Source organism: Dipteris shenzhenensis, chromosome 27, assembly GCF_047967505.1.
Source record: "Dipteris shenzhenensis isolate YYH24624 ecotype China chromosome 27, Dip_SZ_1.0, whole genome shotgun sequence".
Classification (NCBI taxonomy): domain Eukaryota; kingdom Viridiplantae; phylum Streptophyta; class Polypodiopsida; order Gleicheniales; family Dipteridaceae; genus Dipteris; species Dipteris shenzhenensis.
In genome coordinates this window covers 27,944,189-27,961,618 of record NC_141622.1, presented here as the reverse complement: position 1 = coordinate 27,961,618, position 17,430 = coordinate 27,944,189, and the positions used below count along the sequence as shown (strand labels likewise).

At 41.6% G+C, this 17,430-nt stretch overlaps 1 protein-coding gene across 1 annotated transcript; it reads right to left on the bottom strand.

The window, feature by feature from the left end:
* Positions 1-330: 330 nt before the first annotated feature.
* Positions 331-4,055, bottom strand: LOC147884115 (steroid (22S)-hydroxylase-like). Its single transcript, XM_087398151.1, has 9 exons — positions 3,841-4,055; positions 3,406-3,730; positions 3,165-3,317; positions 2,839-3,093; positions 2,679-2,765; positions 2,494-2,572; positions 2,297-2,406; positions 2,098-2,216; positions 331-424 (listed from the first exon to the last, which is right to left on the bottom strand). Exons 1-9 carry the CDS (start codon positions 4,053-4,055, stop codon positions 331-333), a joined length of 1,437 nt encoding a protein of 478 aa, XP_087254277.1.
* Between the last annotated feature and the right edge of the window lie 13,375 nt (positions 4,056-17,430).

Sequence of the window (17,430 nt, the reverse complement as noted above, 5' to 3'; positions counted from 1 at the left end):
TTGTACATATGATTTCAATTATTTGAAGTCCAATAACTTTTTGAAAGATAATATGGCTAAATTTCCTTTAGAGTTTAGCCTTACTTTCCTCTTATCTCATTAATAAACAATCAGTTACAATTTTGATAGCATCTCAAAGCTCTAAGTTTCTTTGAAATAATATGGTACACAAAATGAAAAGAGTTGATATTGGGTACCACTCAAAGTACCATGTGTATGGAATGACTTGAAATTCTATCTGGATATCATGTAATCGATCTAAAGAATTTCTTATTCTTCTACATTTTTTTTAAAGGAACTACTTGGCTTACAAACTATCAAGTCATGTAGCTATTCGCATATTGAGGTGACTTGAATAGGTAATCCATTAGCCATTTTGACTTGAGGAAAAGAAGTCCCATGATCTTGCTCGATTGCTTCCCAACTGAGAGCATAAAGCCTTATTAGTAAAATGAAACGATTAGTGGAAAAATGGGGAAAAAAACATGCTAAAAGAGAAGATTAGAAAATTCCTAGAAAAAATGTTCAATGATGGAATTTTAGAGGCATATAAGGTCTCAAAAACATGAAAAGTTTTCTCAAGTTTTGCTAGGATATACTGACATTAAGAGGCTTGCATGATGTAGCCTTTACATTCTGACTTTATCTCTAGGTCTTGTCCAAAAATATACCACTTAATGTCTAAGTTTTTGCAAGGTATACCACACCACACACACACACACACATAAGAACATACACACATACACACACACACACACATGCACACACGTATGTAGACACACACACACACAATTACAAGAAAATGGTGTTTTGATATGCATTGACCAATCCCAAGGAAAAAAACATGTATTGAGTAATCTTTTAAACATTCTTTAGTTTTTAAAATCAATTTAATCGACTTAAATCACTATTTTAAATGAAACCCCTTGAAAATCTTTATTTTTAAATTTGGGCATTTATGGAATTGCAAAACAAGAATTACATGCATTTATTAGGTTAAATGTTCTATGACAGACAAACACAAAGCTAGAAATATACTATAAATAGTGATATCAAGAGGGCAAGGGGGCCTAAAAATGGTGTTGCACCTTCTTACAACTTCTGGATCCTTTTCGTGGTAATCTAGAAAAAGGGCACAGGGAAGAGAGACCACTCATGGTGAAGAGCTTATATCGTGAGGGACCACTACTTTACTATGACATTCATTAATGGATTTCATCGGTAAGATGTGTAGGGAACAACTTTGATGAAAGTATAGGTTGAAGGGGAATCCCTATGCTTACCTTTTAGGTAGGAGACAACTCCAACAAATGACAATTAGAGCGTTGGAACATAAGACACTACCACCACCCTTAAGAAGGCTTACTAAAAGTTGACATCAAACACTATTGAAGCAATGGCCATGAGGATGATCCATCCATTTAATCATGTGAGTTTAACCATATATCAGCTTCAACTTGCACTGCCTTCGAATAGTATATTGTCTACAACTTTCTAATCTCAAACTCTAGTTGTAGTTGTTTCAATTCTTCTGTATTGGTAGCCAACTTCTTTTACAAGAATCATTACTCTAGATCTTCATTGTATGTGACAAAAAAGAGGTGCCATTTAATGCAAGAGTGATACATCCTTATCCATATCTTGAATCTGCAACTAATGTCTGGTTAATGCTAATAATTGTTTAATTAGATCCTAAATATATGAGAAAGAGCTAGCTCCTTTGAACCCAAGTATGATCCATGCAAGTTATCCCTGGTTTGAATCGTTCAACTAATGCTAGGAATATTGAGGTAGGGTCCAATTGTCTCATGAAACTATTGGTTGAAGTGAGTCCTTATCCCTACTTAGTTGGTAGAGGCCCAACTCTAATGGATGACAATTAGTGTGTGGGAAAGTCAGGCCATAAACAACCAAGTTAAGAAGAAGTACCACAAGTACTAGGGAGCAATCATGGCTTTGCAATGTGGACATTAGTTGCAGTTGATTCAATTCTTCCACATTAGTTGCAGTGGATCCCTCAACTAATGCTGATTGCTCTAGGTATTAAAAAATATATGAGATGTTAATGGATTTTTCATAATTATGTGTAAGACTTGCCTGTATAGGGTGAGAACGTAGTGTATAAACATTGCAACTTCTAATTTGGCGAGGTCCATGCCCGTGCAAAGCCTCGGACCTCCACCGAAAGAAATGAGGTAGCTCGCATTCACGTTCTCCTGCAAACCAATGACGTAAGCAGATTGTATAATTTATACTCTTCGTGGGAAGCTCTGGAAGATATTTTTGTAAAGATTACCTGCCACCGCCATGGCCGAAATTCGAGTGGATTTGGGAAGAGATGAGGATCTAGGTTTAGTCCGGGAATACTCAACCAAACCTTCCAGCCTTTGGGAATGACATATCCACCTTCATAAGATGTTAGAGTCGGTAAATTGTGAGATTCTTTCAGAGAGACTAGCAGATGAGCAATTCGGATCAGAAGCAGCTAGTCACCTTTTACTGGAATGTCTTGCAGTGCCTTCCTCTGCAGAAATTCATTGGGATTTGTGAGGCGCACCGTTTCATTGATCACCTGCGATCAGGTGGCACCTAGCTCCTGAGGATTTCTGTTCAGACAATCTAGCCAATCATGTGCAAGAATTCAACTGAGGAGAGCGAAATCGGATTCGGAGGCTTACATTTTGCGTGAAACGCATCGCCTGGTAATCCTGCCAGTTTAATTTCTCGTTCACTTTTCTTGCCCCTCTGATAGCATTATGTTCGGCCTGCCACAAAAGCAGAATGGTCAGTGCAAAGCCAACCGGTCGAAGAAAAATGCAACGATAGTGAGACGGTTACCTTAAGCTCATGCAAGACAGCTGGATGCTCCATAATTAGCTTGATAGCAACAGTGATTGTCGAAGCGGTAGTCGAATGGCCAGCTAGGAACAGGGCAATGGTCAAATCCGAAATAATTCCTCGAGGAAGGCGTTGCCCATGCTCGTCCAAGTCTCCCATCAGCGCATCCAAGAAATCATTGTGCTTTACACTCCCTCCTTGGGCGTCTCTCTTCTCAATTTCCTCTTTGATAAACTCTTCTACTTTAGCCCTTTCCTGTACGTCCGAATTCGGATCAGCAAGTTAAAGTCTAAGTTGGATTCTAGCTCTGATGGTCGAGGCCAAACCTGTAGCGCTCGGCGAAAGGAGGTTCCCGGGAGATTGACTGGAAGCGAGTAAACACCTCGCATGAAGTAATCAAAACATTCCGACAAGCGTTCGGTTTGAGCATGACCAGGTTGCAAACCGAGCAGCTTGAAGAGAGTGTAATTTAACGTAAACTGCGCACAGACAGGCAGAAAATTGTGATTTTCGGAATGGCAACTAGATACGGAAAGCTCCATCTGATTATATTGAAGCAGGTCTTACGGTTTTCGCTTCTCTTTCAGCGTACACTAAACCTTTGCCCTTCCATGATTTCAAATTCCAGAGGGCGATATCCTGAACATCGTCCAGAAAGTTCTTCCTCAGCTGTCCGCTGTTCATGAAGGCAACTGTAACGCTTCTCAGCCTTTTATGTAGTTCTCCGTGCACGCACACCATGGCGCCTTCGCCGAGGATAGCACGAAACGAGTTGGGGTAGCTGCATTCGACAAGCTTTCCCTCGGACTGCAGCAGGAGTTTGTTGATGTCTGGGTCGACAGAGATAATGGTGCGCAGGCCAAAGAGATGGGTTCTGAACAGCTTGCCATAGCTGAAGCACGGGACGATGAAGATGGGCAGGTGTCATGATGCCAAACTAGAAAACAAAAAGCAATGCAAAGCAACGAGGTAGGAAATGAAGGGGGAGGAGGTGGGTACTACCGTCGGGTGCGCTGGGCGAGGAAGGGAGACAAGGTGCCGAGAGGGAAGCTCTTGCTGATGAAATAGAGGGTTTCACCGAGGAGAGGCAAACCAGACGTGCCGGGAGGCAAGGAACGTAGAGAGATACGAAGAGAGAGGATCCAAGAATGAAAGAAGATGAAGGAAAGGGTGAGAATGAAGACGAAGCACAAAATCCAGAAAGCATCGTTGGCCATGCCGCATGCACAGCTCGATAGATCCAGCTAAAAGCTTAAGATCGCCAAAGACGAATGCATCGTGAATGGCGATGGAGCAGCTCCTCTATCAAAATAGTAAGATAGGCTCCTCGATGAAAATATTAAGGTAGCCAACGTCGAAAATATTAAGATAGCCAACGAGGTTACGCTGCGTTGGATCCTATTAGAGGTTAAGATGACCAAGGACGAACGCATCGTCAAAGCCATGCAGCAGCTCCATCAATATTAAAATCGCCATGCATGCAGCTCAATGAATCCAACGAAACCCTTACGACGATCGTCAACAACGGATGCATCGTTAATGGCGATGCAGCAGCTCCTCTATCAAAATATTAAGGTCGCCAACCACGCGTTCCAACGCATCATTCCACATTGTCGATCAGAAGCTTAAGTTCGCCGACAGCAGCTCCAACAATATTAAAATCGCCATGCATGCAGCTCGATGGATCCAACCAAAAGCTTACGACGATCGTCAACGACATATTTAGATTGCCAACCACGTTACGTTGCTCCTCCATCAAAATATTCACGATAAGACAACTATTACGACAGCCGCCTTGCTGCCGTCTTGGCCTTAACGCCTCCTCAGTCCGACCCCCCCACGTCAAGGTCCAAGGTCGACTGGAAACCAGCTCTGGCCGTAGGATTAAGGATACTTCCCACACAAAAGATGAATCGCAACGCTCAAGCAGTCAACATCACCTGGAAATTCAAGCTCAAGTCACCACCAACGCAGGCAAGTGGCACGGAAGGACGAATTGCTGAGCTATCGTTCTGAATGACAGAAATCAAACAACCAGAATCAAACACACAATTGCAAGAACTTTCTGTATTTCCATTGTTCATGAGGATTCTTAAATAGAATCGTCAATACAAACCGATCCTCCAAATAAGACGGCCCCTCAAGGCATCCATGTGAATAGGTCGTGGTTTGCACTAACTACGTGTAATTACATGCATGCAAAGGTGGTGTGCATCTCCCTCAGCTACATGTGATGCCAACATCCCCCCTCAAACATGACCTGAGGAAATTGTGAGGAGTTTATTCTTCGATGATTCGCTTATGTGAAACCTTTAGAGAGGGGCGCATGCATCCCAAGCATAAGTCGAAGCTCTTGGAATCGGGGTCGTGGTAAAGGCTTTGTGAGGATGTCCGTTGGCATCTCGATGGTGGATAGATATTGCACTTCAAGCTGATGAGCCTTCACTTCTCTGATGTAATGATAGTACAAAGCAAAAAACTTTGCGAGAATGCAACACCGAATTCTTAGTCAATGCTATTTCACTTTGATTGTCGCACCACAAGACTGTTACCCCAGGTAATGGACCAGAGATGTCCTTTAAGAGTTGACGGATCCATACCACTTCTCTGTAAGCTATCGAAGCAAAAATCTACTCAACTTCAATTGAAGAGAGAGCTTACACCTTCTGTGAATTTGCTTAACCAACTCATGAGAAAACAACATCCTGACACAGAACCTCCTGTAGATAGATTTGTGCCCCAATCACAACAAGACAAAGCAACTATAGATGCGCTTGAAAGACATGCAAAATAGTCAGCGTGTCTATAGGCGCAGCTAGAATAGTGAAAATATGGACACGTCTATAAGAGCATCTATTTGCATGTCTAATAGCGCGTCTATTTGTGTGTCTATTCGCACGTGTGCATTGTGAATTAGATGCGAATTTAGACGCTTTTATAAATGCAGAACAGAGAATATAAAAAGTGATATTTTGGTGTAGGTTGATAAATGTGCATCATTGCTTTCCAAACATTGCCGATGATTACCAGAGTACATAATTTTAATAAAAATATCAATGCTTTTTGGCAAACCCACATATACAAAAATTAAGTGAGGTGAGGACAATATGAGACAATATGTAAAATAGTTTTGCTAATATCAATGATGGGCTATGGTTCGATCTCATCCTCAATAAGATAAACCCTTGCTAAACTATCTACTTCAAAATCTGAACCAATGTTGAGATCTACAAATACATTCAGCTCACTACTACTTGTGCTACTCATGTGCTCATTGAAATCAGCATCACCAATGGTAGGCTCATCCTCATGGGTGATGGCCTCAATATCTGTATCCCTTATCTCATGATCATTCTCCTCTCTCATATCACGGTCATTATTACCTCCATAGCGATGATCATCTTCCATACTCTCCATATTAGTAAGTGTACTATACATCACTTTGGAACGTGGCGTAATAGGTATGACATGCCACCACCTATTAGTATCCACCATTGGTTGATAGACAACCTAATTCAAACACAAATACAATCATGTTATTTTCCTTGCATTGAAGGTATCAAATATTTAAAAGTGAGTATTTTTATGTGTGTGTACAATACCTGTTCACATTGTTGCGATAGTACTAGTGTGCCATTCTTACTTTGCCAAAACTTTGTGGAGTCAATAGATACAAAGCCACTTGCATGGCATTTGATTGTTGCATTAGGGCCTCTTTCCACCACATCCTTAAACCACTTGACATCCAAAACATACACAAAGAAGTGTCGAAAGTCAAGCTTAATAATATCTTGGATTATGCCACAATAATCATCCATGGCTCCATTGGCTCCCTCAAAGCTAGCAATGATGCCGCAATCCTGTGTGTTTCTCTTATCATCAATCCGTTGTGTTTGAAAATGCTTGCCCTCACACCATCTAGCATTGAGCATAGTACACTACACTAAGAAAAAATCAATTAAATAAGCAATCTAAATTATTGAAAGCTCCTAACTTATGCATAACATTCTATATACCTACCTTGCTCATGCATCCCCTGGCATACTCCCATTCTTCCATTGTGATATGCATCCCCTCATCTCTCTCTGCCCTCTCCATTTTGTCAAGTAGCCAATCCACATGAATATCCTTTGGAAGTGCTCTTAGATGCTGAGGGTATGGCACATGAGATCCGTGGTGTGTATGAAAGAGGGCCCTTTCTCCTTGTCTTCTTGCCTTTGCAACCTCGTATCTTGTCACCCATCTTTTTCATTACATCACTATTAAGCATGCAATAAAGGTTGATATTATTAAGCAACTCTGTGTCTATTACTTTGCTCCGTCCTTTCCCTTGAGGCACAATAGAGGTCATCCTTAGGTCTTCATCATCTCTCTAGTCCATAGTCATGGGAGAGAGCTATCCACATCAACAAGAAACTCAGAAATATATACGAGTGACTCTTGTACCAACCAACCCTCGGCCATGCTACCTTCGAGCCTTGCATTTTGTCTCATGAAACCCTTCAAGCTGGTCTTCATGAAGCGCTCGAGGAAGGACAACCATCATGCATGTACAGTGCCGCATATAGCAATCTCATCCACCATATGCATTATGAGATGTAGTTGGCTTGTGAGAATAGAATGTGAAAAGGTCTCCTCCACTAAACAAACCACCTTCACTAACATAACTTGTGCATTCTCAAGTGTGGTGGGATCTATTTCCTTTGAGCTCACATACCTAGAAAGAAAAAAGTACACCATATTAGCAATATGAAAACCTTGCATGGAGCATTGATACGCTTCACATTTTGTATCCTATAAATTACCTCACAAGCTCGCCCATCTTTGTAAATACAATCCTTCATGTCTTTCGATGCACTATGAGAAATGCTAGTCGATAGTGTAAACTGAACACATGAGGAATGGTTGATTAGTTGCTTCTAATTCACTCACAAATTTGGAAGGAAAAAGATATTATGCACATAAAATACTTGGAGCATCTTGTGCCAATCGTGAGATTTCAAGCCATATAATTGCTCTACACCTCTTTTCTTGCTCTTTGTAAAGGCCCCCTTCAAACACCTCATGCATCCAGTGGGAGTACTAATTGTAGTAATAGCATGCTTCACCGCTGCCATCTCTAGCTTTGATAACCTCCACGGTGCATGAGGTAAAAAAACACGCCCATTTGGTCTCTCTTGTGGCCAAGCTTCATGCATCCTCCCTGTGGTACATAGATCCTCCCTTATGCCTATGGAATCTCGTGTCCCATTCAAATGCTCCCAAATGGTAGATGCCACATTCTTGAAGATATGCATGGGATCAAGCAGATGATTGATCTTAAGGTGGGACCAATATGGTAGTCGATAAAAGATGGAGTATCTAAACAAAAGCTGGCGTTAGTGTGCAATCTTTATTTCCATTCAATATAGCACTTAATAGTTACAAACCCTTACCGGCTCATGCCAAGTGGTGGAGGAGTCGTGGAACTGCCGTCCCAAATTCTCATCCAATCTCTTGCAGTGAGTGACTATGGGAGGACTTCGTTCTGAGGGGCAACATATCTAGGATGATCAGGTGGGAGAAATCGATGGTGATTCTCATAGATGACCTTATTCAATGTGTCTGCCCATGAGGCAACTAGCGAAGGACCACAAACAGGACATGCATGGTAACCCGATGTAGTGAGACCTGAACAATAGATGCAATTAAGAGTTTAAGGTGGGTTCAGGGTGCCACATCGATTGCCTACTCATAATTAAAAGTTCAATGCTTACCTGAACATTCGCATTAGCATGGGAAGTCATGCATCGTCCACATCAAGACTGCTTTGTAGTTGAAGTCTCATGATGAGGGAGGCCTACTCACATCATGCACCTCAATACCTCTCCAAAGTATCATTAGCTCATCAATCAATGGCTCTAAATAAACATCAAGATTTTTGACATGTCCTTTCTTAATCACCATAGAGGGTGGAAGATTATAATTCACCAATGTCACTGGCCATACATTGTAAGAGGTGCTTTTGAGACCAAATGGGTTCACACCGTCCATACCCAATCCAAGTCTCAAGTTTCTAGGTTCTTCGATGAATTAAATCATTAGTATGCACCTACTCATAGTGCTCGGGAAGAACAAAAGTATCACTTTCATCGGTCCAATGTTTGGTGGAGTCTATTGCAAAGAAACCGCTACTATCTTTTCTCACTATCGGATGGGGAATATTGTAAATAGTTCTAAACCATTTTACATCAAGAATGAAAATACTAAATCGTCTGAAATCAACTTCATAGATCTCGCGTATGGTTCCACAATAATCCAATTGTGAGGAGAGAAGATTGGTATCCGAAGCACTTGCTCGACTATCTTATGTGAAGTTAGCCATGATTCCACAATCATACGTGACTCTCTTTGAATCGATGCGTTCCACGTGAAAATGTCGTCCATATGACCATAATGCACTGTACTTTTTATACTATAAAAGAGCATCATTAAAACAATGAAGATGCATCTATTTTATAGTGTATATTGCCACAAATAATTATGTCAAGAGGTAAGAAACTTACATGCATCATACATCCAGATGATAACTCTCACTCACGCTCGTTTATTATCTCTCCATCACATTTGGCTTTACATAGAGCCAGTTGTAGCCAATCAAGTGACATGTGAGTGGGGAGAAGAGCCAGATCTCGTGGATATGGTTGTGATCACCTGTACATTACTCTGAATCTTGTCCTTGCATTTATTCTTTTTGCTTTGGCCACTTCATATCTCTCTATCCACTTTTGCATCTCACGGCTATTGAGGATACAAAACTTATTGAGTTTCTCCATTTGCTCTTTGCTCATCTTTCTTTCAATCCCTTTTCCTTGGGGAAACTCGCCAATGATGCGATCATCATCCTTGTTATGCCAAGCTGGCGGCATATCGGGATCCGTGGATGCAAGAAACTCTGTGATATATACTAATGACTCTTGCACAAGCCATCCCTCTGCCATCAACTATGAATGGTATTTGCAATAGCCACCTCATCAACTATGTGCACAAGCAAGTGGACTTGAGTTGTCATAATGCTCGAGGGAAAGTGCTTCTCAAGCAAGCATACGGCTTCGATGGATTCCCCACCCTAGCCTTCTCGATGCTCGATATGGAGATCTCTTTTTGAGATATCCACCTATTTCACATGTTCATGTAAGATATTTTCATAATCAGTCTACAGATTAATCAGCTTGAATTGAAGAACATGCAATCAATGCGATTTGATAGCAAGCATACCTCACAATACCACTGATCTTGAATATAGCATTTCTAACATCTTCTTGTAAGCACCCTTTTATTGTAATTGGGAGGATGATCAAACTATCAAAGCAACAAAGAAGTCATGTCAACAATATAACATAATCATAATTATGCTAACGCATCATGATTATCGGTACACTAATTCTACAGCTTAGAATACCTGTAAGACCTTGTGCCAATCATGGGACTTGAGCCCACTAAGCTTATTGTCCTTTGAAAATGCTCCTTTCAAGCAACGCATGTACCCTACCGGTGTTTGAAAAGAGGCAATGTCTGCCTTGACCGCTGCCTCCTCCCTCGTAGAGAGGATCCACATTGCTTTCGGGAGGATAACTTTTCCCGAAGCATGCACTTGGGGCCACAAATGAGGTATCCTATTCATGGCACGCAAGTCTTCTCACACTTCTCTCGAGTCTTTAATGGAACCAATCAAGTGTGCCCAAATAGTAGCCCCCACATTCTTGAAGATATGCATGGGATCCAAGAGATGATTGATTTGTAACTGACCCCAATAAGGAAGCTCGTGAAAGATCGATAGCCTCTTCATACCAGCAGGACGTTCCTCTCCATTAACCCTCCAAGCTTGAATCCAGTCACTTGCCTTTAAATATGATGGTGGTGGATCAAGTTGACCTCCACGTGCGAGATGGTCCAGCGGAAGGTATCGAGGCAGCATGGTACCCACATGTGACAAGTCCTGCATGCGTGCATGAATGTGTTAGTATAAGACATGCATGCGAAAGAGAGTCATAAAAGCATAATCCTATATTATACTTGTAGAGACACAGCCATGTACATGCGCACTCTCCATATCCTAGGTAGTCATGCATGGTCCACATCAAGATACCCCTGACCAAAATATCATTGGTATGTCTAGGAGCTCCGAAAATATTAAAGACCTGCACTCCTGTCCATAATATCTGTAACTCCTCTATCAAAGGTGCCATGTACACGTCCACATTTTTTGCCTTGTACTTCCTTGACACAAGTAGTGCAAGCATGAGGTGTCCCTTCTTTATTGTTAGCCATGGTGGGATATTGTAATTCACCATGACTATGGGCCATTTCGACCAATATGTCGAGCGTAATCCGAAAGGATTCAGCCGTCCATGGCGAGCCCAAGATGTAAGTTGCGTGGCTCCCTCGCAAAGTCCGGCCACTGATTGTCTATGTGCTTCCAAGCTGCACAATCTGCGGGAATCCTCAATGTGTCATCAGTGGACCGACGAGATGCATGCCATATCATCAACTCCACTATGGATTTGCATCGGAACATGTGCTGTATTCTTGCAATGATGGGAAAGTGTCTCAAGATCTTTACTGGTATTTGCTCACCCTACAAGTCATCTCTATATCATTGTTCCCCACACTTCGGACAACTAGCCAAATCTCCATGCTCACGACTAAAGAGAATACAATCATTATGGCAAGCATGGATGGTATCATAATCCATACCCACTGTTGTTAGCATCTTTTTCGCTTCATCTCTTGATGCGGGCATGGTATTTGGTGCAGGCAACATCTTCTGGAGCAACCTATCACAATTCAAGCATACATAGGCTTCGAACAATGATGATTCGGTACACTAATCCATACATGATGATTCTCAAAACAAATAATATCCAAATAATGAGTCAAATTAATGCAAGAGCTAACCTCATTAAGGGCGAGACACTTGTATCTGACCACCCATACTTTACTTGCAGATTCAAGTTTAAGAGACAAGCACGTAGTTTAGACATCCTAGCACCCTCGTACAATTGTGTTGATTGCAACTCTCGCATTTTGACCTCAGACTCTGACATCATGTGTACATGGGATGTAGTGCCCCTAAAAATAGAATCCATCATTTCGACCATACCCTCGTCATCATTCGAGACACTATAGTCTTGCTCAAAGTGTGAAGGTATATGCGTACCCTCGTCAGCCTCTTCATCTTGTTTTAAGATTTCATGTAAATATAAGATTTTGTCTCAAGGTTTTGTACCATAATAGTATCCAATATTAACCACAAACTTATAGCTTTAACTTATCGATAATCCATCAACACGTGCAACACCAATGGTGGTTACTGCTTTGGGCTCCTCCCCATACATCCACAAGTGGCGCATGATAATATGGCGTTGATGTTGTACTTCTCACTTGCAATGAGTGCAATGACAATATAACCTCTCTGTAAGCCACTTTGTGCTCCCGGGCGTTGGTGCATCATCGGATGAGCTTCCACTCGTCCCTTCCATCTACACTTATAAAATCACAACATAAGTTGCAAGGAAATATATTAACAGTTATAAATAGCATCTATGAGCTTCTTTTTTAACTTTAAACATAAAGTGTCCTGAAGCGTCGCTATATAGTGACATTTTAACCTATTCCATTGCTATATAGCGACGATTTGCTCTATTTCATTGCTATATAGTGATGTTGTGGGTTAAAACCCGAACCTCGACGTGATGTGTGGTGCTTTCTTTAGCAATCTCTAATCTCTATTGTAAGCAAAGCAATCTCTCCTCCCACCTATTTATGATGACCTCCCACTCTATTCTCCACTCCTCACTACTACTCACCCCTCTCCTAACACTTGTGCTCCCTCTCCACCCTTCTCCCTCTTTGGTTTCTTGAAAGAAAGTTTTTCAAGAAGGTGAGTCTCTTTGAACAATGTAAGTTCATTTTTTATGAGATTTCATTTTGTGAGTGTTGAAGCATGTTTCTCCTTGTATTGCTAAAGCTATGTACTAGTTTTCATGCCTGATTTCAAAGGATTGAAGACAAAAAACGAGATTTCAAGAAAGAAAGAAGACTCACCTCTTCTAGTATTTTTTGTATTTCTCTTCCTTCTCTTTCTCCTTGTCTCCTTAATCCAATCTCTTTGAGAAGTTGCTTCTGTAATCTCCTCCTTCCTCTAACTAGTTATTTGAAAAATGGTATGTTTCCTCTCTTTTGTAGGGCCGGTCTATAAAACACCGAGCGGCATGTACTATTCCAGGTAAGTGCTTCCTCTTTTTTCCATTTGTTATTTTTGGTATTTGCATTGGCCTGCAGCTAGCGCCTTAAGGGCTAGATGTAGTGATGGGTGTAGGAACCCTCTCTTTCCCTCTCTTCCTCCCTCTTCTTTCCCTCTTCTCTCCTCTTCTGTCTCTTCTTTTTCCCCTCTTCCAATCTCTTTTCCCCCTCTTTCAATCTCTTTTTCCCTCCTCTTCTCTTCTTTTTTTCATCTTTCAATCTCTTTTTTCCCCTCTTTCCCCTCGCTTATGTCTCCTTCTCTTATGCTCATGCATAAGCATATGTCTCTTTCTCATATGCTCATGCTTATGCTTATGCATGAGCATGAGCATATGTCTCCTTCTCTTATGCTTACGCTTATTCTTATGCATAAGCATGAGCATATGTCTCCTTCTCTTATGCTTATGCATGAGCATAAGAGAAAGAGACATATGCTCATGCTTATGCTTATGCTTATGCTTATGCTTATGCATGAGCATATGTCTCTTTTTCTCTCTTTTCTTTCCCTCTTCTTCTCTCTTTCCCCTCTTCTAATCTCTTTTCCTTTCCCTCTTCTTCCTCTTTTCCTCCCTCTTTTCCCCCCTCTTTCCCCTCTTTCATGCTCATGCTCTTATGCTCATGCATAAGCATAAGCATAAGCATGAGCATATGTCTCTTTCTCTCTTATGCATAAGAGAAGGAGACATATGCATGAGCATAAGAGAAGCAGGCATATGCTCATGCTTATGCTTATGCATGAGCATATGTCTCTTTTTCTCTCTTTCCTTTCCTTTATCTTTTCCTCTTCTTCCTCTTTTCCTCTTCTTCCTCTTTTTCCTCTTTTTCCTCTTCTTTCTCTTCTTTCCCTCTTCTTCTCTCTTTCCCCTCTTCCAATCTCTTTTCCTTTCCCTCTTCTTCCTCTTTTCCTCCCTCTTTTCCCTCGTCTTTCCCCTCTTTCATGCTCATGCTCTTATGCTCATGCATAAGCATAAGCATAAGCATGAGCATTTGGCTCTTTCTCTTATGCTCATGCTTATGCTTATGCTTATGCTTATGCATGAGCATATGTCTCTTTTTCTCTCTTTCCTTTCCCTCCTCTTTTCCTCTTCTTCCTCTTTTCCTCTTCTTCCTCTTTTCTCTCTTCTTTCTGTTCTTTCCCTCTTCTTCTCTCTTCTTTCTCTCTTTCCTTTCCCTCTTCTTCTCTCTTTCCCCTCTTCCAATCTCTTTTCCTTTCCCTCTTCTTCCTCTTTTCCTCTTCTTTCTCGTTTCCCTCTTCTTCCTCTTCTTTCCCTCTTCTTTCCCTCTTCTTCTCTCTTCTTTCCCTCTTTCCTTCCCCTCTTCTTCTATCTTTCCCCTCTTCCAATCTCTTTTCCTTTCCCTCTTCTTCCTCTTTTCCTCTTTTTCCTCTTTTCCCTCTTCTTCCTCTTCTTTCCCTCTTCTTTCCCTCTTCTTCCTCTTCTTTTCCTCTTTCCTTTCCCTCTTCTTCCTCTTTTCCTTTCCCTCTTCTTCCCTCTTCCAATCTCTTTTCCTTTCCCTCTTCTTCCTCTTTTCCTCTTCCTCCTCTTTTCCCTCTTCTTCCTCTTCTTTCCCTCTTCTTTCCCTCTTCTTCTCTCTTCTTTCCCTCTTTCCTTTCCCTCTTCTTCTCTCTTTCTGCTCTTCCAATCTCTTTTCCTTTCCCTCTTCTTCCTCTTTTCCTCTTCTTCCTCTTTTCCCTCTTCTTCCTTTTCTTTCCCTCTTCTTTCCCTCTTCTTTCTCTTCTTTCCCTCTTTCCTTTCCCTCTTCTTCTCTCTTTCCTCTCTTCCAATCTCTTTTCCTTTCCCTCTTCTTTCTCTTTTCCTCTTCTTCTCTCTTTCCCCTCTTCCAATCTCTTTTCCTTTCCCTCTTCTTCCTCTTTTCCTCTTCTTCCTCTTTCCTTTCCCTCTTCTTCTCTCTTTCCCCTCTTCCAATCTCTTTTCCTTTCCCTCTTCTTCCTCTTTTCCCTCTTCTTCCTCTTCTTTCCCTCTTCTAGTGTCGCTATATAGTGACATTTATTAGTGTTGCTCTATAGCGATGCTTTATAGCGATCGTTCTTTTTCGATGCTTTTAACGACTTTAATAACGACGTTTGCGCCCATTAAAAGAAATTAATGTAAAAAGCGTTGGTATTTTCATCGGAAAAGGGCCTATGCCTTGTAGTGTAGACACACTACAATAGTTTAATTTTCTTATGTTTTCTTGTTTCTTCCCTTTCCCCTTCCTCTTTCCCCTTCCCTTTCCCCTTCCCCTTTCCCTTCCTTCTCTTTCCCTTCCCCTTCCTTCTCTTTCCCTTAAGCATTCGTGAAGCCATAAGGGATTGCATGAATGATGGAAATAAGTGATTGCATGAGGGAAGGTTCAAGAAAGAGGAAGATTGGACTGAAGCATGAGTGCGAGATAAAGAAAGAGGGCATGCATGATGGAGCATTCTTTTTCTCTCTTTTTTCTCCTCTTTGTTCCTCTCTTTTCCCCTCTCTTTTCCTCTATTTGCTCCTCTCTTTCCTTCTCTTTTTTCCCTTTTTCTCTCTTATCTCCTCTCTTTTTCTCTCTTTTTTCTCCTCTCTTTTCTCCTCTCTTTTCATCTCTTTTCCTTTCTTATCTCCTCTCTTTTTCTTTATCTTTTCTCATCTCTTTTCCTCTCTTTTCTCCTCACTTTTTTTCTCTTTTTCCTTCTCTCTTTTATTCTCTCTTTTTCTCTCTTTTTTCTCATCTATTTTCCTCTCTTTTCTCCTCTCTTTCCTTCTCTTTTTTCCTCTATTTTCTCTCTTATCTCCTCTCTTGTTCTCTCTCATCTCCTTTTTTTTCCTCTCTTATCTCCTCACTTTTTCTCTCTTTTTCTCTCTCTCTTTTATCCTCTCTTTTCTCCTCTCTTTCCTTCTCTCTTTTTCCCCACATGAAGCTTCAATAGCCTAACATTGAGCAAGTGAATACAAACTCTTTTCACTCAAATTTAAAGAATGCAGGAGTCTGTAAATGCTTACTCAATGTCAGGCTATCACTTCTCTCTTTTTCTCATCTATTTTCCTCTCTTTTCTCCTCTCTTTCCTTCTCTTTTTTCCTCTATTTTCTCTCTTATCTCCTCTCTTGTTCTCTCTCATCTCCTTTTTTTTCCTCTCTTATCTCCTCACTTTTTCTCTCTTTTTCTCTCTCTCTTTTATCCTCTCTTTTCTCCTCTCTTTCCTTCTCTCTTTTTCCCCACATGAAGCTTCAATAGCTTGACATTGAGCAAGTAGATACAAACTCTTGTCACTCAAATTTAAAGAATGCAAGAGTCTATAAATGCGTACTCAATGTCAGGCTATCACTCTATTTTTTCTTTCGCATGATGGGAAAAGGGCATGCATGATGGAAAGAGGGCATGCTTGATGGTAATCTTCTTCTTTTCTTTTCTTCAATTCACCATGTGGCCAGGAAGCTTTTCAGCCTCACCTGATCTTCGAGATGCCATCTTTCGGGAGTTATATAACATTTTGGGAGACCCTCCCACTCTTGGGGAGTTATACACATACATACGAGTACTCTAAACACCCCCCAGGAGTCAGCAGTACAGACTCCAAACCACCCCAATCCCACACCAGCTGAGATTGCCCCAGTGGAGTTGAGACAACCCAGCCAGCTACAGAGCCGCACCCCTTCTCCCCAATCATTAGCACTCCCTTCTCCTCTACGGTAGTTTGTCGCCCCTTCTCCCCTCCTGCAGTTAGCAAGCCCTTCTGCCTCATAGAGCTACCAATGTACTCTCATGTAGTGGAGAGTCGCTTCTCTAGATATGAGTGGCCAGTGTACTAGCTCGACATGATAGGGTATCAGGCGTAGTAGTGGGGAGAGCAGTGGAGGATGCATGGCACAGTGCTTTGGGGGGGGTAATGGTGGGGGAGGGGATGATTCAGATGATGCAGATATGCCACTGGCTGATGGTACAATCTTCTATGACATCACTCAGATAGGAGGCATGCACGGGGAAAGGACATCATGGCCTTGATGTGCTCTATGATTGCTAACAACTACAGAGATTGCTTTATTCACTACAAAGAGCAGCCAGAAAAGTTGGCTGATGAGACCATCGTTGCTATTCGCTCTAGGTATCCCAATCCCCCCAATGTTCAATTCACAGATTAATGGGCAAAGCCAAAGATTGTTATGATACCTGCAAATAAAAGATCTTCACTTAAGAGGCAGGCACTAGCCGAGATTTCCACGAGAGAGGGAGGTCAACTACCAAGGGGCCAGCCCCACACCACTGACAAGCGTGAGTGGAAGAAAGCAATGAAGTCAGTGAAGGTGGACCCCAGTCTGTAGCACGTGGAGGCATGA